The 27,856-nt window shown below is 46.6% G+C and overlaps 1 protein-coding gene across 1 annotated transcript in view; it reads right to left on the reverse strand.

The window, feature by feature from the left end:
- The window catches only part of ITGA11 (integrin subunit alpha 11), a 133,178-nt gene that overhangs the window by 87,826 nt on the left and 17,496 nt on the right, over positions 1-27,856 (reverse strand). The window contains exon 2 of the mRNA XM_070377343.1: positions 5,974-6,085. Within this exon, the coding sequence (XP_070233444.1) occupies positions 5,974-6,085 (112 nt within the window). The remainder of the gene's footprint in view (positions 1-5,973; positions 6,086-27,856) is intronic.

Raw genomic sequence — 27,856 nt, forward strand, 5'->3', positions numbered from 1 at the left:
GGAATGTAGGGGCAGGAAATGGAAGGTTAAGAGGGTAAAGTGGCGGCCCACTAGGTCTGTCCCTTTGTCTTCTTAACATTTACATCAGGGTCTGGTGCCCTTGACCTTCAAGGAGGCTCACAGCCTGATAAATGGGGCCAGACCTCAGTGGTACCTGTGGTCAGAGGCAACTAGTGAGTCCATCTCTGGGGCTGGTAGTGCAGGGCCTGGATTTCTGGGCAGGGGCTGGAGGGTGATGTCATTTCCCAGTGGCATCTCCCTGTGCTCAGTGGAGATGGTGATCTTCAGTCTCCCGGGAGTTCTTTAAAACACAGATTCTCCGGCCCCACTGCAGGCTCAGGAGATGCAGACTGAGGTCTGCCAGCTCCACCTCAAGGGCCAGAAGCTGGGTCCACACCCAGGAGACAGAAGCGCCTGGGTCAGAGAGAGTCTCTTGACCAAGTTACCAGGGGCCAGATTTTAGATCTGGCTATTTTCTGGGTGCAAGCAACCCCATCCTCCACTTCCTGCTTTGCTGATCACAAAATGCATTCTTTGGTTGGTATTTTTTGATCTTTCCTAGCACCCTGAGGGAGAAGGCAATGGCAACCCACTTCAGTGTTCTTGCCTGGGGAAATCCCAGGGACTGGGGAGCCTGATAGGCTGTCATCTATGGGGTCGCACAGAGTCGGACACGACTGAAGTGACTTAGCAGCAGCAGCAGCACCCTGAGATAGGTTCTTTCATATGTACTTTGTGTGAGAGCAAACAGAGGTGTTTGCTGAGAGGAGGAGGCTGAGAGAGCTTCTCCCAAGGTCTCCATCCAAGTGGCAATCTTTGGTCTTCAGACCCCTGCTTCTGTCCTTCCTTTGAGGTGCCTCCTGGCATGAACATCAAACAACAGGCACCACTGAAGTCGTCCCTGTGCGTATCTGCCAGCCAGTGTCCCACAAACGACACCAACATTGACCTCTCTTTTCCCATTATTAACATCCACAGGACCTTACATCTGGATAAAACTCTTGGAATGCTGCCTATAGGATGAGAAAAATGGGGGTCAGGGGAGCAAGAGAGGGGAAGCACCCGAGTAGGATATGCAGTGGAGCCCATGCAAGTGAGAACAGGGATTCCTGAAAGGGTCTGTGTGCTCCCTGTGTGCTCCTGTGTGCAGGAGGTGCAGCTCCCTGGGTCTCCAAGGCCTCTCTGTATCTCTCAGTTCAGTTGTGGCAGAAAGCACGCTCAGGGCCAGTGGCTGCAGTGCAGCTCTCTCCCAGGATGCTTCCGGCTGCACTCAGACCAGCAAGAGCGACCTCGTGTCAATTCTGTTGTGCCATTCTGCTCATCTGAGCCCAACTTCCAAGACCTCATTCAGTGTTCCTCTTCTATGAAGCCCTCCCAAAGACTTCAGCCACAGAGATTTCTCCTTGCAAACTCTGGCTGAATTTCTGCTGTGAGCAAGACATCTGGCTAGCTGCTCGCAGCCACAGGGAGATGAGACTAGTATTCGATAAGTGAGGGGAGCCCTGGGCCTAAGTGATTCCAACACAAGGTAGAAAGGGACTCGGGCCATCAGAGAGAGAGGGCTTGGGCAGGGTAAGGCCATTTTAGGCTGGGAGAAGGATCCAGAAAGCCTTCATGGAGAAAGTGGTCTTACAAAGATGAACATAATTAACACCAGGCTGTATTTTGTCTTGCACTGTTTTTTAATTTTTTCAAGGATTTTAGTGTCAATTCTTCAACTAGCCTGTGAGTTATTTAAGAGTAAAACTAAGTCTTACTCATACCAATATTTTGCAGAGTCTAGTAAAACATATTAACAGAAGCTTAATAAACAAATATTGATCAAAACAAATTCCATCTTAGAAAAGCCAGTTCCAATTAATCTTTAACTCTTCATACCATGTAAAGGATATGGATGTTGTACTTTCCTGTACAGTAGAAATTAACAGTATATTGTAAGTCAACTATACTTCAAAAAAAGAATATAGATGATGTGCCTTTTATGTCTGGGCTGGCTGAGAGAGGTTCAAACCATTCATTCAATCTTTCAAAGTATGTTCTTTTGAACTTCATACCCCTGATTTCTGTAAGACAATAAAGTAGACAGTTACTATCCATCTGATAAAAGTTATAAAAAGAAAATATATATTTCTATGGGTACAACTAATCTAGTGATGGGAAGGGATGGTCAGAGAAGGTATCTCAGGGAAAGTGATATTTAAGTTGATTAAAGAATGTGAAAGAGGACTTTGAATTCCAGCCATTAACAACTATGAAAGCTAGATAAAATATATGAAACAATTATATTCAGGTACCAACCAGCAGTCAATACAGAGCTCAGTACTTGAATAAAGGGAAGCACAGGCTCTAAACCCACATCCACTCAGCTTTCTCGATGAGGATACTTTTCCTGCTGCAGCACAGGGAACAAGAGTCCAGACAGAGAACAGCAGACTCGCTGGGTGGAGGAAACAGGGGTTGGAATGGGGACTGAAAAAATGACCAGGATTTGGTGTGAGCAGGTAGAAAGGAGACAATCACAGAAGAAAAAGGCCCCCAAACTCTGCTAACATTTTCCCTCAGGGTCCTTGGATGACCCCTAAGCTGTGCATGTATGGTGTGAGATTCTGGAAAATTTATCAGAGAAGTGGGGCAGAGATTTTAGAGGCTTCCCAGTACTTGGGAGATGTTGGGGTTCATGCCTAGTCAAAAATAAATTTTAATGAATGCTGTGGGCTTTCAGCTGATATCCCCCCAAATTCGTGCCTTAGGAGTAAAGACTGCGCCTTAGGAGTCAGTGAAAGAAAGTGTTAATTGCTCAGTCGTGTCCAGCTCTTTGTGACCCCAAGGACTGTAGCCTGCCAATCCCCTATGTTCATAGAATTCTCCAGGCAAAAATTCTGGAGTAGGTAGCCATTCCCTTCTCCAGGGGATCTTCCTGACCCAGAAGCTGAACCTGGGTTTCCTGCTTTGCTGTCAGACTGTTTACCGTCTGAACCATCAGGGAAGCACCCTAGGAGTAAGGGCAAAACTAGATGATACCTGCCCTAACCAAGGCCCAAACGAAGCTGTGGTGAATTCTAGGTGGTTTCACAGTGTTCTAATTGCCTATCAGAGCAAAATGTAGCATTATCTAAAGGAGGGTAACAATCTATAGCTTCTACTGTGTACTAGTCGCAATATTCTGCACAGAATTAAAAAATATACACTAAACAGGCAAAGAATCAGGAAAAAGTGACTGGTAACCATAACGTAGAATAGTCACTAGAAACAGAGCCAGAGATGATCCAGATATTGGAATTAGCCAGGGTTTTCAAAATAACTGTTATTAATATGTTTTAAAAAATAGAGTAAAAGATGGACAAATGGGAGAAAGACTATTTTAATAGAATTAGAGTCTATAAAAAATCAAACAGGGATTCAGGAATTACAAAATAAAACATGTAATTAAGAATACATTGGATATAAAAAAATTTTTTTAAAAAGAATACATTGGGTGCATTTAGCTGCACAATGTACCTCATGAATATATGAGGTATATAATATACATAGAAACAAAGTTCCTGAGAATATGTCAATGAATAGAATCACACACACACACATGAATACATGGTGTCCAAGTAAAGTTTATCCCAGGAATAAAAATTGGGCTTAATATTTAAAAAATCAATCTATAGATATAATTAACATTATTAACAGAATAAAGAGGAACCACATAACATCTCAATCTTTGCAGGAAAAAAATGATAAAATTCCATAACTATTTATATAACACACACAAATAAACCTCAGAAAACTAGGAATAGAAGAAAACCTCCTTAATCTGATGATATCACAACAAACAAACGAATAAACTATAGTTAACATCTTATTTAATTATGAAATATAGTCTTCCCTTTAAGAAGGGAAATAAGAAAAGCACGTTCAGTATCACAACTTCTATTCAACCTAGAACTGCACATCCTAGCTACTGCAATTAGGCAAGAAACAGAAATAAAAGCTATGAAGATTAGAAAAGAAGAAATGAAACTACAATTAATTCAGATGATCTGCTTGTATACATAAAAATATGTAAGAATCTACACACGATAGAAATAAATGAGTTTAGTAAAATTGCTGGATATAATGTAAATACACAAAAATCAGTTATATTTTACTGTACTAGCAAAAGATTGGAAAATGAAATAAAAGCATTCCAATTTTAAAAAAGAACAGTCACTTTTAATTAACATAAAACACCAAGTACCTAGGAACCAAAGTAATAACAGATATGCAAGAATTTTACACTGAAAATTTCAAAGCCCTATTAAGAGGAGAAATTTTAAAAACTAAGTAAGTGAAGGTATATACATGTTCATAGATTGGAAGACTCAGTATTGGTAAGACTTCATTTCTCCACAAATTGATCTACAAATTCAACATAATCCCAATCAAAATGTCAGCAAGTTTGATGAGGGGAAATTGACAAGCTGATTCTAAAATTCATAGGAAAACACAGAAGACCTAGTATAACCAAAACAATCTTGTCAAAGAGGAACAAATGTGAAGAATTCACATTACCTAACTTCAAGACTTTCTCTGAAGCTACAGTAACCAAGGCAGCTTTCTATTTTATAGATTAAAATAGAGGCTAGAAATAGACCCATACGTATAGGGGTCACCTGATTTTCAACAAAGACGACACTACAATTCAGTGGGAAAATAGTCTTTTAAGAAATGGTGCTAGATCAACTGGATATCCATATTTTAAATTAAAAAAAAACACCTTTGACTTTTATCTCGCATCTCACACAAAAATTTATTTGAGATGAACCACTGACTTAAATGAGAAAACAAAAACATCAAACTTCTGGAAGGAAAAAGAGGAAAGTATCTTCATGATCTTGAGAGAAGCAAACATTTCTTAAATGGGGTACACAAGACACACTATAAAAAGAGTGATAAATTAGACTTTATTAAAGAACTTCTGTTCATAAAAAGACACCTCTAAGGAAATGAAAATGCAAGCTACAGACAGGGGGAGTTCTTCGCAATGCTTTTCTCTGACAAAGAATTTGTATATAGAATATACATATTTTTAAAGTTTTATAAATTATTAAGAAAAACACACACAACACAATTTTAAAAATGGGCAAAAGACTGAATCAGACACATCATAAAATAGGATACCCAAATGGCCAATAAATTCACAAAAAGTTACTCAACATTGTTAGTCATTAGAGAAATGCCAGTTAAACCCACCATGAGATACTACTGGGTTGGTACAAAAGTAATTGTGGTTGTTACATTGTTGAACCTTGTTGTTTGATATTGAAATAAATAAATGGGGTGTGTGTGACAATGTCCTACAACTGATTTGTAGTGATGGCTACACAACTTCGTAAATTTCAGAAGAAATCACTGAACTGACGCTTGAAATGAGTAAATTATATAACATGTACAATATAATCCAACAGTTATATTAGACATAGGAGGCTGACCCTTCCTGCCTCCTGACTGCCCCCGCCCCAGGGAGGTCCTCTCCCCACACTTAGCCTTCTCTCGCTTCCCTTTGCCCCACTGCGGCCTCTGTTTCAGCTTTGAGCACACACATCCATCCTTGCAGAGACACCCCACCTTCCACAGCTCTCCCAATAGCCACAACCAAAAGCGCTGCCCCCGCTGATGAGAGCCTGGGGCCCTGAGAGGGGATGAGAGGGGGTGATTACTGGTTCTTGGTGCCTGCTGCCTGCGCTGTCCCATAACCAGAAGAAAGAGGGTGTTCATTCCCATTTCTCAGATGAGAAGATGGAGGCCTATGAAGGGGATGCTCATGGTTTCAAAGACAGGGCAGATCCTAGGCAGCTCCTGACCTGCCAGGATAGGAAGTCAAGGCCCTGGGAAGGGGGGCATTTGCATGCGAGGGCCTGTGCTGTCAGCCCATGGGGGGCCTGGGTGGGGGGAGGTGCAGGGCTGTGAAGGGGGGGTGGGGGAGGGGTGGCAGCTCTCACTCACCACTTCCTGCCGCTGATGTCATGCTGCTGCACCGTGTAGCCAAAGAAGGCGGCCCTGGAGCCAGGGATGACTCGGGGCTTCTTGGTGTCCATGTTGAAGGTGGCTGTGAACCCTGAGAGGGGAGGAGAGAGGTCAGGTAGGCGGATATCCTGGTCCCAGGGCCATGACCGGCAACCCCCAGCAGATCACCTACCTTGGAGGGTCTTGGCTGTGGATGGAGTAAGCTCCCCTATCCTTGGGGAGCTCCCAGTGTTGGTTAACATAGCCCCTGTTTGGGAAGCCAACAATCTGATGGGAAAGGCCCAGCCCCTGCCCTGGGGGGAGCCAATCTGATAGGGGAGGTACAGGTCTAAAGCCTCCTCTTAGAAACCAGGCACGTCTGAAGGGTAAGACCTTGTCCTTCCCCGAAAGAATCCCTGGTCTCACAAGGAAGGGACAGTGCCTGTCCTCCTCCATCTCTCCTTTCTCTAACTCTGCTTCTAACTTCTGCTGGTCTCCTCTTGCGTGGTTTTGTTTTGTTTTGTTTTTTTCCTGTCTTTTCCCTCCCCTCTCCTCCTCCCTCTCTACTCTTTCTCCCTTCTTTCACCTCCAACTGCTAAGTAGTCAGGGAGCTGACTTCCCACCTCTCTTGCCATCCCCTTTGCCCCAGCCAGGCCTGGGGTCCTAGTGGCCATGGCTCCAGTTCTGCTGGCTGACCCTCTCCTTCTGAATCCACCTGCAAAGCTCCACCTGGCTTCAGCCGGGGCCACTGCTCAGCTGCAGCAGCCAAGGCACAGCAGGCAAAGTCCCGTAAAACCCTTTCACCTTGGCCCCTGGTTGGTCAATTAACTGATTCTGCTTAGTGGAAAGCCTTGGGGCAATTGGACACGACTTAGTGACTGAACAACAACAACAATTAATAGAGCACAGCAGACAGAATATCATTGCCATTCCTCTCATGTGTTGACCATTATTGCCTTATTTACAAAGCCCAGCCATGAATGAACTTATCAGCCTGGTCAGCAGCAGGCAGCCCTGGGGAAGAGGGCCCGATCAGGTGAGCACAGGGGGATGAAGGATCACTGGTCCTTGGCCAATGTGGGCACGTCACAGAGCAGAGAGAGACACTGGTGTTACCTGCGGAACTCTCCAACTCTGCCCCAGAAGGTACATGCACACGCATGTGTGCACATTCAGAGAGGCACATATGTGCACGCACACATGCCCACACACATACATGCACAGGCCATACACATTCCCTGACTGCAGGGGAAATACTTTATCTGGCTCCCCGGGGCCCCCTGGAAATGTCCCCTGGTGGTCCGTGGTCCTCCCATTCCTGTACCCAAGCCCAGCAGAGTGAGGGGACCCTGAGCAAGACGCAGCTGTGCCTGGCAGTCAGGAAATCCAGACCCACCCCACCACTCTCGGCAGGGAGGTGAGGACCAGTGAAGTCAAGAGTGTACATTGTGTCTTCAAGGTCTTCTCTACTATCAGTGCATCTTGGGTGAATATGGCCGGAAGGATCCTTCCAAGACCTGCTGGATCCCGTGACTCCAGCTGCATACCCTCCATTGGGTTCCCACCAACCCACAGTCAAAGCCAAACTCCTTACCTGCCAGGCCCTGTGATTCCCCAAAGGAACCCCAGCTGGCTCCCTCAGCCCCTCATTTACTCTTGCCCCCCTTCCTTCTGCTGTAAACCACACTGTTCCCTTTCCTGTTACTAGAATGTGTCAGACCTGTCCCTGCTCAGCGTCTTTGCCCTGGCTGCCTTTCCTTCTGCCTGGATGCTCCTCCCTGAGTTACCAGCAGGGCTCACTCCCCCACATCATTAGGGTCCCTGTTTCAATGTCATCTTGTCCATCACTAGGACACCCTGTCACTCTCATCTCCCTTCTTCGTCTTCATAGCACTTATCCCTAACATGTTACAGAGTTATCTGATTGTCACACAGCTGATATTTCATAATATTCATATGTCCTCTAAGTGCCGAGAGACACTGCCCAGTGTCATATACTTAGTGCCTTGAATCAAGATCTAGGTCATGGTCGGTGGTCAATAGATACTGATGGAACGCTTAGAGACCAGGACCTGCATTTGTCTGGGATGCTGTCTCCCCTCAATGAGGAACAGGAGGGAAAATATTTACTGAGCACTAATATATTCCTGGCACTATTCTAGGTATCTAACCAGTATTTTTATATTACTTATTTAAATCACACACCAACCCCGTGAAATAGATATTATCATATCTCTGGGAGGTTAATTTGCCCCGAATCGCTCGGCTGGGAGGAAGTTAGAGCACTTCCACGATCAGATTGCTTGGGGCACTAGGCTCTGTGTTACCCCTGGGAGAGGGTGCAGGAACATTCTTTTCAGGGAAAGGTGTCTCCTTTCTTGCCCTCAGGTCCCACCTCCTATGTCTTTGGGTTTGGTTGGGGTCAGCAGATGGGAGAGGAGCCAGCGGCCCTGTGCTCCTCCATTCACTCTGAGGGGGCTCCGTTGAGGACAGGTCCTATCTCCCCCAGTACCCACACCCCCAACCCCCTGGGACAAGATTAGCAAAATCTGGCCACAGGGAGAGGGCAAACACTCTCAAGGCCAGGGCATTAAGTTACAAAGTGCAGGTTTCTTCCTCAAGTTGGCATTTGCTTCTGACCAAGCGAACCAACCAGAGTACGGATTTCCTAAAAGTGATGTCAAGTCTGACACCCTGACCTTGTCTCCTGACAAGATCTCGGGACTGCTCCCCTGATGGTGGATGGCTTTCATTCTCAGGGAATGTACTCTTCTCAGAGACTTATGAACCCCAAGCACCAGCAAAACAAAACAAAATTGTTTCTGATGGGAATCAGCAGGCCGACTGCAGAGACTCCGGGAGCCTGGCTGGGCAGCTGGCCACTTCACTGCCCTTGATATTGATGACAGAGGGGGGAAAATGCCCCAATTCCTGGGCTTGCTCTCCTGCGGACTGTGGCCAAAATTACATCAGCTGCTGCTCCCTTTCTCAGAAGCTTATCTTTCTTTTGAAGAAGCATTAGCCAGTCTCAAGAGGGCACTGAATCCTCAGCATGGCGTGCGAGCACCACTGGGTCTCAAACCCACTATCTAGGCCAAGGCGGAGGCCATTGACCCGTTCCCAGGCGGGGTGGCCCCATCCCAGCTGCTGAGGCATGCCGGCCAACACATGTCCAGACCTCCTGTGCTCCCTGGGGAGTGCACGCTAGAGCTTAGGGAGGCTTGGCTGAGCAGCAATGCTGGGCCACTCCACCCTATCCCAGGACTACCCCCCACTGCTGCCACTAGCTTCCCAAGGGTCTTGGGAGAAAATCCACAGTCCCCACCTGGCCCCAGCGCCCTCTGAGCCTCCCTGGCCTCTTGTCAAGTCTTCCTCCGGGTGCCTGTGGCCCAGGCCCTAGGGCTGTCTTTCTGCTCCCATTTGGCTTCCTCCTGTCTTGGGGCCTTCGCACATGCTATTTCTTCTGCCGGAGCCTTTCTGATGAACTCTCCTCAGAGAAGTTCTGATCTTCTGATCTGATCTGCTCTTCTCCTTCAGATCTCAGCACACATGTCCCATTCTTCCACCTCCCCAGGGAGCTCCTCTGACCACCCTCACTCCACCATTACATCAGATCTTGTCTAATAATCTCAACACCCCTTGAATTCACTAACAGGTGACCCGTGACCCCTCCTTTAGAATTACCTGGTTAGTAATTATACAGAGCAGGTACGATCATTTAATTAGTCCAATCTCACCACCAGGACAGTGGCGCCATGAAGGCAAGATGGGGTCTGTGTAGTGATTGCTGGACCCAGCACCGAGGTGGGGGCTGGCCTTAAACACTGCTGAACCACCTGAGGAAACCTCAAAGAGATAAAGTACAAGGTGGCCGCCTGAGTGACAGGTTGGGAGAGACAGCTGTGGACCAGGGGGTCAGGAAGCCTCTGGAGATATGACCTGGCCTTGAAAGGTGATGTGCAGGAATCAGCGAGGTGGCCCAGAGGCAGGAGTTCATAGTGTGAATGTGGGGCTATCAAAGGAGAAGAGAACAGCCTTTCTGGCCCAAAGTGTCAGGAATGGCCTGGTTCCTCCTGCCCTCCTGCCAGACTCTCTGAGGGTGAAGCCAGGCCTAGAGAAAGCCTGGTCTTGAGTTCGGGGTGGGGGGCTTGTTAGAAGCCTGGCTCCAGCATTCATTCATTAGTGGCTGATCCTGGGCCAGGAGCTACTCCTTTCTGGTCCTCCATTTAGTCATCTATAAAATGGGAATAATAATGCCAGCCTCACTGTGTGGGTGACAAGACTGAATGCAGTAACTAACCCGTGGCAGTGCTTGGTCCATGGAAGGTACTCAGCAGACCTTGGAACTGAATCGTTTCCCTGCTGTCTGAGCTGCCCCAGTGCCTTTGCCCACGCTGTCCACCCTGCCTGAAGGCCTTTCTTCCCTTCTTCTCAAGCATCGAGGCTCAGCTCTGATGTCCCCTCTCTACAACATTCAGAGCAACATCCCTCTGGGTGGCTCACAGCCTGTCGCCTTCTATCTTGAATGACAGGAGTTTCCACATCTTCCCTGCTCTCTTCTCCAGCTATACACTATTCAGGGCAACATCCAGGAATGACTTTTTATCTTTTTACCCTGGCCCTATCCTAGGAATATGCAGAGAGACTTGTCTGATGGATTTCTCACCTTCTGAGAACCTGTTCCCAGAATCAGGGCCTGTTGGTCTTTTTCTCCTTAGTTTACTTCCTAGCTCTCTGACTGGTACAGACAGTTCCTTACCATTTAGATAATAATAAGAAAAATCCCAGTGTACATGCACAAAGAATTCACTAGGCACCAGGTACTATGCTAAATGTATTTAATCCTCACAACAACTTTTACATTTATGTATTTATTTTTGGCTGTGCTGGGTCTTCGTGGCTGCATGCGGGCTTTCTCTGGTTGTGGTGATGGCTTCTCATTGCGGGGGCTTCTCTTTGTTGTGGAGCACAAGATCTAGAGTGCGTAGGCTTCAGTTGCTGTGGCACACGGACTTAGTTGCCTACCAGCATGTGGGATCTTCCCGGACCAGGTATCGAAACAATGTCCCCTACATTGGCAGGCAGATTCTTACCCACTGGACCACCAGGGAAGCCCCACAGCAGCCTTTTGAAGTAAGTATATCATTATTCTCACTTTACAGGTGAGGAAGCTGATGCACAAAGAAGGCAGGTAGCTAGGAAGTGGAAGGATGCCCTTGGAGACCTCATGAGTCCTGCCCCCTACCTGCCATCAAGCCTTCCTCCCCACTGTGGTCACTTGAGCTCCTCACTGCGGTGGTCTCATCCAGGTTGGTCCTCCTCCCACCTGCCCCTTCTTAAAAACTCACTCATCCTGGGTCCCACACCCTGATTCTGCCCACTAGAGAGCTGACAGTGCATCCCTGATCACAGTAGGTGGAATACACAGGACCAGGTGCACTAGATGGATGCAGCCAGAGTCCCAAGAGCCTTGAAAGTCTGGATGAAGCACCAGAACTGACAGCAGGAGGAAGCTATCCTGGGGAACCCGGGAGTGACCATCTCTCAGGCACCATCCATCTGCCAAGCCTCTGCTCATTCTCTGGGTCCTGCTCTGGGTTGCAGACACACCTGTGTAAGCAAGAGCTTTTGTTTGCCTTGGATGCTGGGAGCTGGGATGGGGGTGACGGAGGATGAAATGTTATCAGAACGCCCTTCCCAGTTCTACATGGGGCCCAGGAATCTTCAGGTCTAAAAGCAAATCCCAGATAGGGAATGGAGGGGGTGTAGCACGGCAGGAGAAAAGACCCTGACTCTGGCCAAGTAAGAAGAAATGGTAACGTGGACCTCCTTCTGCTATGGAAAACACAATCACACATTCCAGCCTGAGTTGAATGAGCTCTAGATGCCTGACTGATTTTCATCCTCTGCATTGCTGCAGCAAATACCAAAAATGTGATGGTTCTGGCTCCGTCATCATCCCAGCTGTCTTTTCCTTCTTCTTTGGGGCCATTGTTTCAAAGACAGGAATCTAAGAAGGCAGTGCTAGGTTTGGGAGCACTGCTGGCAAGGCCTGAGTCACCTCCCCATCTCTAGGCCTCTGTAGAAGGCACAGGCAAGATATGAGAGAAGAGATGGGGGGTGGGGAGAATGTGATCCCCTCATCAGAGAGGCTTCTGACCAGGAGGAGAAAGGCCTCCACTGGAGAGGAGGCGGCTGCAGGTAAGGGAGCCCTCTGACTCCGGGGATCCTGCCCTTGGGGGCCTGCAGCCGTCACAGGAGACCTAGTAACTATGCCTTCCCTCTGGAAGCTTCCAGTGGATGGAAATCTGGACCCTGCCCTTGAGAACTGCTGGGGCATCAGGGGAATGATGCTGGACTGTGAGTCTCCTTCTGCCCACACCTCCATTCATGGAGGGGTTTAGAGAATAGTTAAATGCTGAAGTTAAAACTCAATGCTGAAATCTCGAGAAAGAAGAATGGAACTGGAGGAATCAACCTGCCTGACTTCAGGCTCTACTACAAAGCCACAGTCATCAAGACAGTATGGTACTGGCACAAAGATAGAAATATAGATCAATGGAACAAAATAGAAAGCCCAGAGATAAACCCACACACTTATGGACACCTTATCTTTGACAAAGGAGGCAAGAATATACAATGGAGAAAAGATAATTTCTTTAACAAGTGGTGCTGGGAAAACTAGTCAACCACTTGGAAAAGAATGAAACTAGAACACTTTCTAACACCATACACAAAAATAAACTCAAAATGGATTAAAGATCTAAATGTAAGACTCCTAGAGGAGAACATAGGCAAAACACTCTCTGACATAAATCACAGCAAGATCCTCTATGACCCACCTCCCAGAATATTGGAAATAAAAGCAAAAATAAACAAATGGGACCTAATTAAAATTAAAAGCTTCTTCACTACAAAGGAAACTATAAGCAAGGTGAAAAGACAGCCTTCAGAATGGGAGAAAATAATAGCAAATGAAGCAACTGACAAAGAATTAATCTCAAAAATATACAAATAACTCCTGCAGCTCAATTCCAGAATCAAAAAATGGGCCAAAGAACTAAACAGACATTTCTCCAAAGAAGACATACAGATGGCTAACAAACATGAAAAGATGCTCAACATCACTCATTATCAGAGAAATGCAAATCAAAACCACAATGAGGTACCATTTCACGCCAGTCAGAATGGCTGTTATCCAAAAGTCTACAAGCAATAAATGCCAGAGAGGGTGTGGAGAAAAGGGAACCCTCTTACACTGTTGGTAGGAATGCAAACTAGTACAGCCACTATGGAGAACAGTGTGGAGATTCCTTAAAAAACTGGAAATAGAACTGCCATACGACCCAGCAGTCCCACTGCTGGGCATACACACCAAGGAAACCAGAATTGAAAGAGACACGTGTATCCCAATGTTCATCGCAGCACTGTTTATAATAGCCAGGACATGGAAGCAACCTAGATGTCCATCAGCAGATGAATGGATAAGAAAGCAGTGGTACATATACACAATGAAGTATTACTCAGCCATTAAAAAGAATACATTTGAATCAGTTCTAATGAGGTGGATGAAACTGGAGCCTATTATAGAGTGAAGTAAGCCAGAAAGAAAAACACCAATACAGTATACTAACGCAAAATCACTGCAGATGGTGATTGCAGCCACGAAATTAAAAGATGCTTACTCCTTGGAAGGAAAGTTATGACCAACCTAGGTAGCATATTCAAAAGCAGAGACATTACTTTGCCAACAAAGGTCCATCTTGTCAAGGCTGTGGTTTTTCCTGTGGTCATGTATGGATGTGAGAGTTGGACTGTGAAGAAAGCTGAGCGCCGAAGAATTGATGCTTTTGAATTGTGGTGTTGGAGAAGACTCTTGAGAGTCCCTTGGACTGCAAGGAGATCCAACCAGTCCATCCTGAAGGAGATCAGTCCTGGGTGTTCTTTGGAAGGAATGATGCTAAAGCTGAAACTCCAATACTTTGGCCACCTCATGTGAAGAGTTGACTCATTGGAAAAGACTCTGATGCTGGGAGGGATTGGGGGCAGGAGGAGAAGGGGACGACAGAGGATGAGATGGCTGGATGGCATCACCGACTCAATGGATGTGAGCTTGAGTGAACTCCAGGAGTTGGTGATGGACAGGGAGGCCTGGCGTGCTGCGATTCATGGGGTCGCAAAGAGTCCGACATGACTGAGTGACTGAACTGAACTGAACTGAACTGAACACATATATATGGAATTTAGAAAGATGGTAACAATAACCCTGTATGCGAGACAGCAAAAGAGACACAGATGTATAGAACAGTCTTACGGACTCTGTGGGAGAGGGAGAGGGTGGGATGATTTGGGAGAATGGCACTGAAACACATATAATATCATATGTGAAATGAATCACCAGTCCAGGTTCGATGCATGATACAAGAAGCTCAGGGCTGGTGCACTGGGATGACCCAGAGGGATGGTATGGGGAGGGAGGTGGGAGAGGGGTTCAGGATGCGGAACATGTGTACACCCGTGGCAGATTCATGTTGATGTATGGCAAAACCAATACGATATTGTAAAGTAATTAGCCTCCAATTAAAATAAATAAATTTATATTAAAAAAACAAACAAACTCAATGCTGAGCAATGGGACTTCCCTGGTAATTCAGTGGTTAAGAGTCCGCCTGCCAATGCAAGGGACATAGTTTAATCCCTGCTTTGGGAGCATCCCACCTGCTCCAGAGCAACAAAAGCCTGGGTGCCATGACTACTGAGCCTACACGCCTGTGCTCTCCAACAACAGAAGCCACCGCAATGGGAAGCCCGTGTACCATGACTAGAGAGAGTCCTCGCACAGCGATGAAGACCCAGTAAAGCCAATAAATAAGTACATAAAAAAATAAAAGTAAACACCGAGTGTCATGAGTTCCATGCTTCTCCCCATTCCAAGACTCCAAGCCATGTGAAGATAAGGATGGGGTTTTGTTCATCTTCTTTATTCCCACTGCAGGGGTTGGGACACAGAGATCCTCAGTAAAATGTGTTGAACTAAAGTAGAAGGTTCAGCTCCACCTAACAACAATAAACAAAGCCTGTGACACCTCCCACTTAACTCTGGGCTGAGCCATATGAGGCAGAAATGAAAGCTTGCCAGTTTCCACCCGAAATCTTAGGACGCCAACATCTTGTCTGTTTCTGCTTGCTCACTTGCACTTCGGCCATCAATGTGAGAAGTATTCGCTCAGGCTGGCCCACATATCCCAGCAAAAGGAGGAGAAACACTTGGAGCTGAACTCCATAAGCACACCCGGCTGGAGTCAGCTATCCACTCATACGTACGAGCAAGCCCTGTGAGGCCAGCTGGGCTCCCAGTTGAGCTTAGCTTAGGTCAGCTGGACGTCCAGCTGACCCAGACAAGTGAACTAAATAATGATGTGTGTCACTCAGATTTGGTGGGGGTGGGGTGGGGGGGTTATTTGTTACATAGCATTATTGTAGCAACTGGTAACTGACTCAGTCTGGCTCTTAAATGGTGGACAGTCAGGGAGGAGGCAGAACATGAATTACCTATTGGGGACTCATGGTGTTTGGGGTAGTAACTCAGTCATTCCCTTCTCAAGAGCTCACGGGGAGGCCTAGACTGAGCCGGTCAGGAAGCAGGGCGGCCTAGCAAGTGGGTCATGATGTCTCCTTCCTGAGTCACGCGCCAAGCCTTGCAGCTGGGCTGTCCTGCTTCATCGGGACACAGGAATGGCCAACAGGGGAACAGCAGACACATAGATCCCTAGCATGAATTCTAGGGCTCAGGGCCCTTCTGTACCTCGTTTTCTCTCTGTCTCACGGCCATGGGACATGAAACCCACCCCCCAACTCAGACAATTTACCACAGGGCCAAAAATGGTGTGCAACAAACGTGTTATCAGGGAAGGGTCACTTATTAAGATTTTATTCTTAAGAACAAGCAGGGATCTTAAAGATCAAATAGCCTAGAGGTCTCAAAACTTTTTTTTTTTTTTTGGCAGTGAATCCCACCTTTTGAGAACAAAATCTATACATAAGAAGCAGACACAGGAAGCTGAGGCTGGACTTAGGGACAGTGGACAAGGAGTAGCTCCCACCTGCAGGAACAGTCCTAAGACAGTTCTTTGAACCCTAGGGTATCCTGGAACATAGTTTGAGAACCACCTAATTGTATTTAAGACCCTTGCTGATACCAGTGAGAGAACTCAGGCTAGAAAAGGGGTGGGGATCTACCTAAGGTCATGAGCTTTTCTTTTTCATGCCCATCTTTATTCACCACCATTCCCTCCATATAACCCTCCTCTACAATCTTTCAATTCCACAAATGTCTATTTGGGGCTACGAAGCTCCAGGTTTCATGCTGGGAATCGGGGACACCAAGTCAAGTAAGACATGACCTATGGTCTTCAGAGTCTGCAGCCACGTGGGGGAGCCAATAGCCATGCCTGCATGTCACCAGAGCCCAAAGTGAAGCCCTGCAAAGGTTGGACCAGGGCACAGGGTGATCTGCATTCAAATCTCAGCTTGGTTGCTACATTTGCCTAGTAGCCACAGAGAGTCACTATGCCTTTCTGGGCCTCCGTGTCCCCCTCTGTCAAATGAGAGGGTCCTACAACCTTCTACCTAAGGCCCAACCTCGGCACACGTCAGAGAGATTCTCTAGAGCAAACACACAACCAGCTTCCAGTTGTCGACACGCAAGCATCTGTCTTGAGTCTCTGCAAACAGAACTGGAGGCCAGGCTATGTGGAGGAATGCAAGCTCATCTTAATGTTGGCTGAAGCCAAACACACTTAGGAAGGGAACTCTCCAGGCAAAACTGATTATATTTTGCATTCCCAAGCCAAAGGGGGAGAACTGAATAAAACTGTCATCTAACGCTCTACATTATCCAGGCCCACGTCTCATTCTCCTTGCTTGAACCATGGAGACCTGGCCCCAGGGCCCTACTTCCCTGGCTGAGGTTTCTGGGCACACCCAGGTATCAAAGGGACGGAGGCCTTAGTATGGGTCCAGGCAATGTGGTCCTCTTTTCAAGAAAGCCCAGCTATGCCCTGGAGTTGGACCGTGTTTCTAAAACCTCAGTGAGAAAATTTATTTATTTATTAAAATATTTATTTTTGGTTATTCTGGGTCTTTGTTGCAGCATGTGGGATCCAGTTCCCTGACCGGGGTTTGAACCCAGTCCCCCTACATTGTGAGCATGGAGTCTTAGCCATTGGACCACCAGGGAAGGCCATCAGTGAGGAAATTTAGGGCAAATGGGTAGGGAACATAGTTCCCTTCAGACTCCTCTTATTTCAAAACTTGAGGATGCCAGTTCAGTTCAGTTCAGTTGCTCAGTCGTGCCCAACTCTTTGCAACCCCATGAATCGCAGCACACCAGGCCTGCCTGTCCATCACCAACTCCTGGAGTTCACTCAGACTCACATCCATCAAGTCAGTGATGCCATCCAACCATTTCATCCTCTGTCGTCCCCTTCTCCTCTTGCCCCCAACCCCTCCCAGCATCAGAGTCTTTTCCAATGAGTCAACTCTTTGCATGAGGTGGCCAAAGTACTGGAGTTTCAGCTTTAGCATCATTCCTTCCAAAGAAATCCCAGGGCTGATCTCCTTCAGAATGGACTGGTTGGATCTCCTTGCAGTCCAAGGGACTCTCAAGAGTCTTCCAACACCACAGTTCAAAAGCATCAATTCTTTGGTTCTCAGCTTTCTTCACAGTCCAATTCTCACATCCATACATGACCACTGGAAAAACCATAGCTTTGACTAGATGGACCTTTGTTGGCAAAGTAATATCTCTGCTTTTGAATATGCTATCTAGGTTGGTCATAACTTTCCTTCCAAGGAGTAAGCATCTTTAATTTCATGGCTGCAGTCAACATCTGCAATGATTTTGGAGCCCCAAAAAACAAAGTCTGACACTGTTTCCACTGTTTCCCCATTTATTTCCCATGAAGTGATGGGACCGGATGCCATGATCTTCATTTTCTGAATGTTGAGTTTTAAGCCAACTTTTTCACTCTCCTCTTTCACCTTCATCAAGAGGCTTTTTAGTTCCTCTTCACTTTCTGCCATAAGGGTGGTGTCATCTGCACATCTGAGGTTATTGATATTTCTCCTAGCAATCTTGATTCCAGCTTGTGCTTCCTCCAGCCCAGCATTTCTCATGATGTATTCTGCATATAAGTTAAATAAGCAGGGTGACAATATACCTTCTTGACGTACTCCTTTTCCTATTTGGAACCAGTCTGTTGTTCCATGTCCAGTTCTAACTGTTGCTTCCTGACCTTCATAGGTTTCTCAAGAGGCAGGTCAGGTGGTCTGGTACTCCCATCTCTTGAAGAATTTTCCACAGTTTATTGTGATCCACACAGTCAAAGGGTTTGGCATAGTCAATAAAGCAGAAATAGATGTTTTTCTGGAACTCTCTTGCTTTTTCGAGGATGCCAGTGGTATGTATTATATCCTCGATTACCTGGTTACTTGACCTTGGACCAAAACTTTTCTCTCCCTCGGATCATCTAGTCACGGAAGCCATGATCCTTTAGAAGGGAGACATGGCTGGAGCATCACTGTCAGGATCAAAGGCCAGAGGATGGACTCCTGAGTTTAGGACAGCTGGTTCTAGAACTCAGAGAAGGGGGTATGGGAATATAATACCCAACTCCTGAGAATCAGGGCTGCTGTGGTGAGCGGAAGTCGGCTGGGCACCAGAAGACCTGGGTCCCCTCCTGGGTTCTGCCACTGACTGGCTGAACATTGAACAAGCTACTTCTCCCCAGGCCCCGATCTCCATTATAGAAAACGAGGAAGCTGGACCAGGTGGTCTAAAAACCTCTACAGACAGGATATTCTGAGTCTGTGTGACCTTCTCCTCTGGATTCATTTCCAAAGTCATCTCCCTTCTGGCGGGGAGGAGTAGGCAGATGATACAGGGGCACTTCAAGGGGCAAGCAGATGGCCATCACCCCTGTGGGTCTCTATCAGGTTGCCTGCCAGGACTGGGGTCAACAGGAAGGCATGCCTTGCCTCCTCGCTAGTACTTGGGTCCAGTACAAGTGCCCCTCAGCTTCAAACCACTTATGAAAGTGAGCTGTGACACCCTCTTGTGCCCCCTAGTGGCTCAGCCCTGAACTGGCACTGCTCTGCTGCTAGGGCTGGAGGTCGTGATCAGGTGGGGCAGGTCTGGTGACACCAAGCCAGTTTTAACACCAGGCCCTGGTGCTTTAGAGCACCCCCTGGTGCTTTAAAGAAGGGGTCTCTAACCTCCGGGATCTAATGCCTGATGATTTGAGGTGGGGCTGATGTAATAACAATAGAAATACAGTGCTCAATAAACATAATATGTTTGAATCATCCTAAAACCATCCTCCCTACCCCCTCAACCCCTGTGAAAAAATGATCTTCCACGAAACAGTCCCTGGTGCCAAAACGTTTGGAGGCCCCTGCTTTAGAGCAAACTTGCTCACACTTGGGTCTCCCCAAGTGACAAATAACCTCCTCTCTGCTCTTGGCAAAGACCCCTCCTCCGGGTTCCTAGCATCTCTAATCAGCTCTTCAGCATCTGACTTCTTTACAAATGACTGCCTTCTGGATGTGGCTTCATGGCTCTCTGCTAATTGGTCATTATCACACTTGCCTTTATCTCAGACGGAAACACTATGGAGTCCATTCTGCTTCATACTTTTCCAACCACTAACATCACCAGCCAGTCCTTCCTTCTTCCCTCTGTTGAAGAAGCAGGCGAGACCCTTATCTCTGAATGGCGTCTCCTATCCTTGGCTACCCTGGCCCCGTGCTGGTCAGAACACAGCTCCCCAGGAACACCTAGGGTGTGTGTTTGTGTGCACACACACGTGTAGCCAAAGGATCAGTCAGAGAGGGCTGACTGGGGGGTGGTAATGACAGGAGGCAATGGTTTCTCCCCATTGGAGTCCGGAGAGAGGGATGAGCTTACAGGAGGGAGGTGCCTTCTGTCTGAAGGACCAGCTCTATCCCCAGAGCGGACGGGGAGGGCAGGAAGAGGGAATGAGAGAGACTTCTGTGGAAAGGCGTCATCCCTCCCCGTGGAATAAGCAGAGCGCTTGTTTCTTAGAGGAATCTCAGGGAAGTGATCTCATCCAGGAACCAGTGCATCCCCAATCCACACCCACTGCTGTTTCTGGCTGTGAGCAGCTCTGAGCTTGCCAGCAGCTTTGCTGTGGGTGGCTGTGGCCACATGTCCACCTTCCCGGGAGGAAGAACCCAAATCAATATGTACTTTGATGTCTCCTGAATGTTAAACATGTGAAAAAGTACATGTCAGAGTCAGAAAGCTTCCTCCTGTGTGTGATGAGGGGGTGGACCACTGTGGCTGGAGAGTTCAGGGTCCCATTAGGGCCGAGTCTGGAGGAAGCCCTCACGTGTGTGCAGAGATGGCCACAGGGAGAGAACTCACATATTCACACCTCATCAGATCCCTGTGGGCGGCCCTTGACACTGTCTACACAGCAGGCACTCTGGCTGCCCTCCCCCCAAGGCTCTGCCCTCAGTTCCCTGCCCCTGCACACCTGTTCATGCTCTCAGCCCCATCCTGCACCCATCAAGGGACCCAGTGCAAGTCCCACTCACCCTGCCCACCTACCCACCTCCCACCTGCCCAGCCTGCGCCTCCCCTCCCTGTCCTCTCAACCCAGCCTTCCCCACTGTGGTAGAGAGTCCAAGAGATGGAACCATGCCATAGGCTGTCCCTGCATCCCCCTGGGGCCTAGAGTTACAAACAGGAGCTGCTCGACAAATATTAAGTCACCACACACACAGGGTAGATCAGGGGCTCCTTCCACCAATGGGAAATGGAGGCTCAGGAAGGTCACCTGCTGGGGAGGGGACCCAGGTCTTCTGCTGGAGGGACACATGTGGAGGGGGATCTAGCCCTCCACATGTGCCTGGAGTACCTGGGCAGGGCTCATGTGCCATTCCTTCTCTGAATCTCCTGGTGAAGATCTCCTGTCACACTCAGAGCACCCACCAAGTGCCAGGATGGGCCAGGTGCCTTAGAACAGTATTTCATTTAATTCTAACAAGTGATTAGGGGTTTTTATCCTCATTAAACAGGTGAGGAAACTAAAGGTCCGAGACCGACTTGCCCCGGGCCCATGTGCTGGTGCTGAGGTCTGCTTCCTGTCTGCTTCCAAGGCTCTACATCCTTTACTGCTTTTGAGCAACTTCATCAAGGCTGGCTGTGTCTCTGAGAGGGCAGGCAGGGCAGTGGAGAGCTCTTGTTAGTGGGGTCAGGTGAGACCTTCTGCTCACACCCTAAAATGACACCCTTCCAGCTGGACCAGCAATATCTTTCTTTGGAAAACTTTCATTTGAGTTGAAGCTTTGAAGATCCTATGATAACCTTGCCTTTGGTGCCATAAGGGAGGTGACTTTAAATGAACTGAGAGGGTTCTGTCCCTCCTCACCCCTGAGCCCTGCACAGTGTCTGGGACACAACAGGCTCACAACAAAGCGGACAGAACAGACTGAAGAATGAACAAGTGACATGACGAGCCTACAGCAAACATTATTCTCATTGGTGAAACACTGAAAGCATTCCCTCTAAGATCAGGAACTAGACAAGGGTGTCCACTTTCACCACTATTATTCAACATAGTTCTGGAAGTCCTAGCTACAGCAATGAGAGAAGAAAAAGAAATACAAGGAATCCAGATGGGAAAAGAAGAAGTAAAGCTCTCACTGTTTGCAGATGACATGATAGTGTACATAGAAAGCCCTAAAGGTAGTATCAGAAAAAATTACTAGAGCTAACCAGTGAATTTAGCAAGGTTGGAGGACACAAAATCCATACACAGAAATCACTTGTATTTCTAAATACTAACAATGAAAAATCAGAAAGAGAAATTAAGGAATCAATCCCCTTCACCACTGCAACAAAAAGAATTAAATATCTAGGAGTAAACTTACCTAAGGAGACAAAAGAACTGTACACAGAAAATTATAAGACACTAATGAAAGAAATCAAAGACGACATAAACAGATGGAGAGATATTCTGTGTTCCTGGGTAGAAAGAATCAGTATTGTGAAAATGACTACACTACCAAACGCAATCTACAGATTCAGTGTGATCCCTATCAAATTACCAATGGCATTTTTCACAGAACTAGAACAAAAAATTTCATAGTTCATATGGAAATACAAAAGACCCCAAATAGCCAAAGCAGTCTTGAGAAAGAAGAATGGAGCTGGAGGAATCAACCTTCCTGACTTTAGACTATACTACAAAGCTACAGTCACCAAGACAGTATGGTACTGGCACAAAAACAGAAATATAGACCAATGGAACAAGATAGAAAGCCCAGAAATAAACCCATGGGCCTATGGGTACCTTATTTTGACAAAGGAGGCAAAAATATACAATGGGGCAAAGGCAGTCTTTTCAATAAATGGTGCTGGGAAAACTGGACAGCTACATGTAAAAGAATGAAATTAGAACACTTCTTAACACCATACACAAAGATAAACTCAAAATGGATTAAAGACCTACATGTAAGACCAGAAACTATAGAACTTTTAGAGGAAAATGTAGGCAGAACACTCAATGACATAAAGCAAGATCCTCTATGACCCACCTCCTACAGTAACAGGAATAAAAACAAAAGTAAACAAGTGGGACCTGGTTAAACTTAAAAGCTTTTGCACAGCAAAGGAAACTATAGGCAAGGTGAAAAGACAACCCTCAGAATGGGAGAAAATAATAGCAAATGAAACAACTGACAAAGGATTAATTTCCAAAATATACAAGCAGCTCATACAACTCAATACCAGAAAAACAAACAACCCAATCAAAAAGTGGGGGAAGACCTAAACAGACATTTCTCCAAAGAAGACATACAGATGGCTAACAAACACATGAAAAGATGCTCAACCTTGCTCATTATTAAAGAAATGCAAATCAAAACTACAATGAGATATCACCTCACACCAGTCAGAATGGTCATCATCAAAAAGTCTACAAACAATAAATGCTGGAGAGGGTGTGGAGAAAAGGAAATGCGCTTGCACTGTTGGTGGGAATGTAAATTGATACAGCCACTGTGGAAGAAGGTATGGAGATTCCTCAAAAAACTAGGACTAAAACCACCATATGACCAAGCAATCCCACTCCTAGGCATATACCCTGAGGAAACCAAAACTGAAAAAGACACATGTATCCCATTGTTCATCGCAGCACTATTTACAATAGCTAGAACATGGAAGCAACCTAGATGTCCATCAACAGATGAATGGATAAAGAAGCTGTGGTACATACACACAAAGGAATATTACTCAGCCATAATAAGGAATGCATTTGAGTCAAGGTTCTAATGAGCTGGATGAACCTAGAACCTATTATACAGAGTAAAGTAAGTCAGAAAGAGAAAAATAAATATTGTATTCTAACACATATATATGGAATCTAGAAAAATGGTACCGAAGAATTTATTTACAGGGCAGCAATGGAGAAACAGACATAGAGAATAGACCAATGGACATGGGGAGAGGGGAGGAGACGGTGAGATGTATGGAAAGAGTAACATGGAAACTTACATTACCATATGTAAAATACATAGCCAACGGAAATTTGCTGTATGGCTCAGGAAACTCAAACAGGGGCTCTGTATCAACCTAGAGGGGTGGGATGGGGAGGGAGACGGGAGGAAGGTTTAAAAGGGAGTGGATATATGTATATCTATGGCTGATTCATGTTGAGGGTTGACAGAAAACAATTATCCTGTAAAGCAGTTATCCTTCAATAAAAAATAAATTAATTAAAAAAACAGGGAAAAAAAAAAAAAAGAATGAACAAGTGAATGAATGGCTATGGATGAGCTCATCAGAAATGGCTACCCACTCCAGTATTCTTGCCTGGAGAATTCCATGGACAGAGGAACCCGGTGGGCTATATAGTCCATGGGGTCGCACAGGGTCAGACACAACTGAGCAACTGAGAATGCACTGCACATCTAAGAAGGACGTGAGCAGATGGGACACAATACAGCCTTCCCTTTGCCCACAGCGCCTCTGTCCACTCAGCCTCTGCTCTCCAGCCAGGCTCTGAAGGTCCCCATGATATATGTTGGGCGCCTGACCCGCCGACCTCTCTCCCCTACTTCAGTACCCTTCTTTCATCAGAAAATGGTCTGGGCCTTCCCTGGTAGCCCGCTGGTTAGGAATTCACCAGCCAATGCAGGGGACACGGGATGGAGCCCTGGTCCAGGAAGATCCCACATACCACAGGGCAACTAAGCCTGTGTGCCACAGCTAGGAAGCCCGAGCACCCAGAGCCTGTGCTCTGCAACAAGAGAAACCACTGCACTGAGAAGCCTGCACACCACAACGAAAAGTAGCCCCTGCTAGCCACAGCTGGAGAAAGCCTGTGAGTGAAGTGAAGCCACTCAGTTGTGTCCGACTCTTTGCAACCGCATGGACTGCAGCCTACCAGGCTCCTCCGTCCATGGGATTTTCCAGGCAAGAGTACGGGAGTGGGTTGCCATTCCTTCTCCAGGGGATCTTCCTGACCCAGGGATTGAACCTGGGTCTCCTGCATTGCAGGCAGACGCATTACCCTCTGAGCCACCAGGGAAGATTCGAGAAAGCCTGTATACAGCAACAAAAACCCAGCATAGCCAAGAAAATAAAATGAAATAAATAAATAAAATTTTTTAAATGGTTCTGTTCCCCCAGTGTCATATTTTGTGCTATACAAACACATGCTCACTAATGTGTGACTTATCAAAACATCCCCTCAACTCTCCAAAGCATTCACAGCCTTATAGAAGGAAGAATTTTCTAAATCAGAAACCAACAGACATTGGCTGGGCAGTCTTTTTCAGTGGAAGCTCTGTTACTAAGGGTCTGCAGAGGAGACCAAATGCTTGCTGGGGGCAGGTGGATGCGGTTGAATAGAAACCCTCGCATCAGCATCCAGAGGGTGGAGATGGAAAATCGGAGCAAGTGCTGGTGAGAGCAAAAATCTGCCCTTTTTTTTTTTTTTTTTTTTTAAACCAGGAGTCTGCCAATGTGTTGGTTAAGCAGATGTCAAGCTCATGGAAAACAGGCCTAAAAATTGGAAACAGAAACACCACGCTTAAATTTGCTGTAATTAACATTGTTTTCACTCCCAGCTTTGGACAGCCATCCCATGCCTTCAGAGAACACACGGATCACCTTTGTCAGGAATAAGACTCACAGTTTTATGAAAGCCAGTGGAGTTTTCTGCCTTACATCATTTATCTTTCTCTCTAGGTAGAGACATTGATCAAAATGGAGCTCTTTCTTTAAGCTTTCAAGAGCTGCCCGGAAGGATTTTAAAACACACCAGCAGGGACATGATGAATTCCTGTTGTGATGACCTAGAGGGGTGGGATGTGGGATGGGAGGAAGGTTCGAGATGGAGGGGATATATGTATAATTATGGCTGATTTGCATTGTTGTACAGCAGAGACCAACACCACATTGTAAAAACTAAAAAACAAAAAATTAAAAAAAACAAAAGAAAAACAAAGTATTGCATAGATACAGGTCTTGTGTGTATATGGCAAACTGAATAAAAAGTTAGAAGTATGCAAAAAAAAAAAAAGTACAATGAAGTCTTGATTAACTAAAACACACACACATACCCCAAGCTGTGTGGAAAACGAATCAGATGTGACCCCAAATATCCACAATAGTATCTGGCTGAGTGTGGTGTGCCTTGGGCTGCTGCCTTCTTCCAGTCACCCCAAAGTGGCCTGGGCTCCTGAGAACCCCAGACCACACCCCAGCCCAGCCCAGCCCTGCCTTCTGAGTCCCACGACCAACATCCAGCTGCCCCTAGAACATTTTCACTTGGTTGTCTTATAGCATCCCTCACTTCACACGACTGAAGAGGTACCTGAGGTTTTCTCTTCCAAAGTGGCTTTTCCCTGAGTGTCCCCATCAATGCACTTGGCGTTACCACCCACCCCGCTGCTCCAGTCAGAAACTTGGAGGTCCTTCCTCGGGATTTTCCTCCACTTCCCATCAGCAAACCCTGCAGATTCTACCCGCTCCAGCCCTCTCAAGCCCATTCTTCTCGATTTTCTCTGACATCACCCGGTCCGAGTTATTCTCATCCTTTTCTGCCTGGACTTAATAAACACCAGTTTTCTAACTGGTGACTTGATTCCAGGGTGATCTTTTAAAAATGCCAACCAGATCCTGGCACTTTCCTGCTTCAAACCCTCCAGGGTCCTCCCATTGCATGTAGGGTGGATTCCAGACCCTTTCCCAGGACCCACCAGGCCCTGCAGGATCTGTCTGCTCCTGTGCCATAAACTTCATTACTTGCAGCGTCTAGACACACTGCCTTCCTCCCTGCTCCTCAAACCAAGCTCTTTCCATCTCAAGGTCTTTCCCAAATCTTTGCTCAGGCAGCTCCTTCTCAATCTCCAATTTTCTTTTTTTTTTTTTTTTTTTTTGGCTGCTCCATGCAGTATATGGGATCTTGGTTCCCTGACCGAAGATTGAACCTGTATCCCCTACATTGGAAGTGTGTAGTCTTAACCACTGAGCTACCAAGGAAGTCCCTCAACCTCCAGTTTTAATGTCACAGCCTGGGACAAATCTTCCCTGACCATGCTATGGAGAATCCATTATTCTCCCTCAAAGCATATTCTTTATTTCTTTTGTAGTTAAAGGTAATAGCTGGCTATGAGAGCTATTTGTTTATTCTCCCACTGAAGTTTAAGTTCCACAAGAGGAGGGGCGAGTGGTGTGCTGGACTCTTCTCACAAGAGACAATTGTGTACAATCTTCCCTCTCAGTGATGACTGTTGGTAGCTTAAAGTTGATTTAAAGATGTGATTACACCACAGTCATTGGCAAATGCTACAAAGAAGGACTCTCCACGCCATCCCAAGAGCCAGAGTCAGTTATTACACATTTCCCAGCACTCCACTGAAGGGACTGTGTCTGTCTCTCTCCCCACTTATTCCTCAGGATCTAGAACAATGTCTAGCACACAACAGAGGCTCAATATGCGCCTGTGGACTTATCAGACAATATGAGACCAAAAGGAGAGAGAGAGCCTAGAAATATTCAGGCCTCTGAGAACCTCACTAACCCCACACACTAACCTGCCAACAAGGAGTAGAAGGCGAACTTGACAGTCAGAGCCTCGGGAAGGGAGGGAAGTCAGAGCATTGAATTTGGCTTCAGAAGCCCTAGTTCTAGCTTCTAACTTGTTTTTATGACTCTGGACCAATTTCTTCCTCTTCCCGGCCCTCAATTTCTTTATCTGTAACTACACGCTGGACTAGATGTTGCATCTCTAAGTCCCTGTGTCAGCTTTAATGAAGCCCGTTCATGTACTGTTACTAATTTATCTGTCACTCCCTGGGTCACTGCACTACACTTCACAACTGCAGAGGGGGCTGTTTACATTGTATGGAGTTGGCTTTTTGGTTTTGGGGACTTTCTGTAGGCTAAAGAAAAATCTGAACAAACTTTTTGGCCAACCTAATAGCAGACTGAGTTATGCAGTACGCAACCTGCAGAGCCGGACGTGGCGGCTCCGCCCACTTTTGATCCTGGCCACCGGTCATTTCAAGGGGAGACGAATTGGACAGCGAGTTCCTCCCTTTCCTAACATACTAACCAGCTCAAAGAGCTCAGACAGTTTGGTTTTGGTTTTCCGACTCCTAAGATTGTCTCCTGCTTGTTATGGAGTGTGCAGATCAAGAGCTCTGGGCATCTGAGGTCAGTGCCAGTCCAGAGGGTGTTTGGACAAAGTAAGAACAAGACAAGGCTCAGGATATGCAATTTGTGGCAAGGCTTTCCCTTGGAAGAGAGGAAGTAGGGCAGTGAGGACCCAGAGAACTGTGGGCCTGT

Source organism: Bos mutus, chromosome 10 (assembly GCF_027580195.1).
Source record: "Bos mutus isolate GX-2022 chromosome 10, NWIPB_WYAK_1.1, whole genome shotgun sequence".
Classification (NCBI taxonomy): domain Eukaryota; kingdom Metazoa; phylum Chordata; class Mammalia; order Artiodactyla; family Bovidae; genus Bos; species Bos mutus.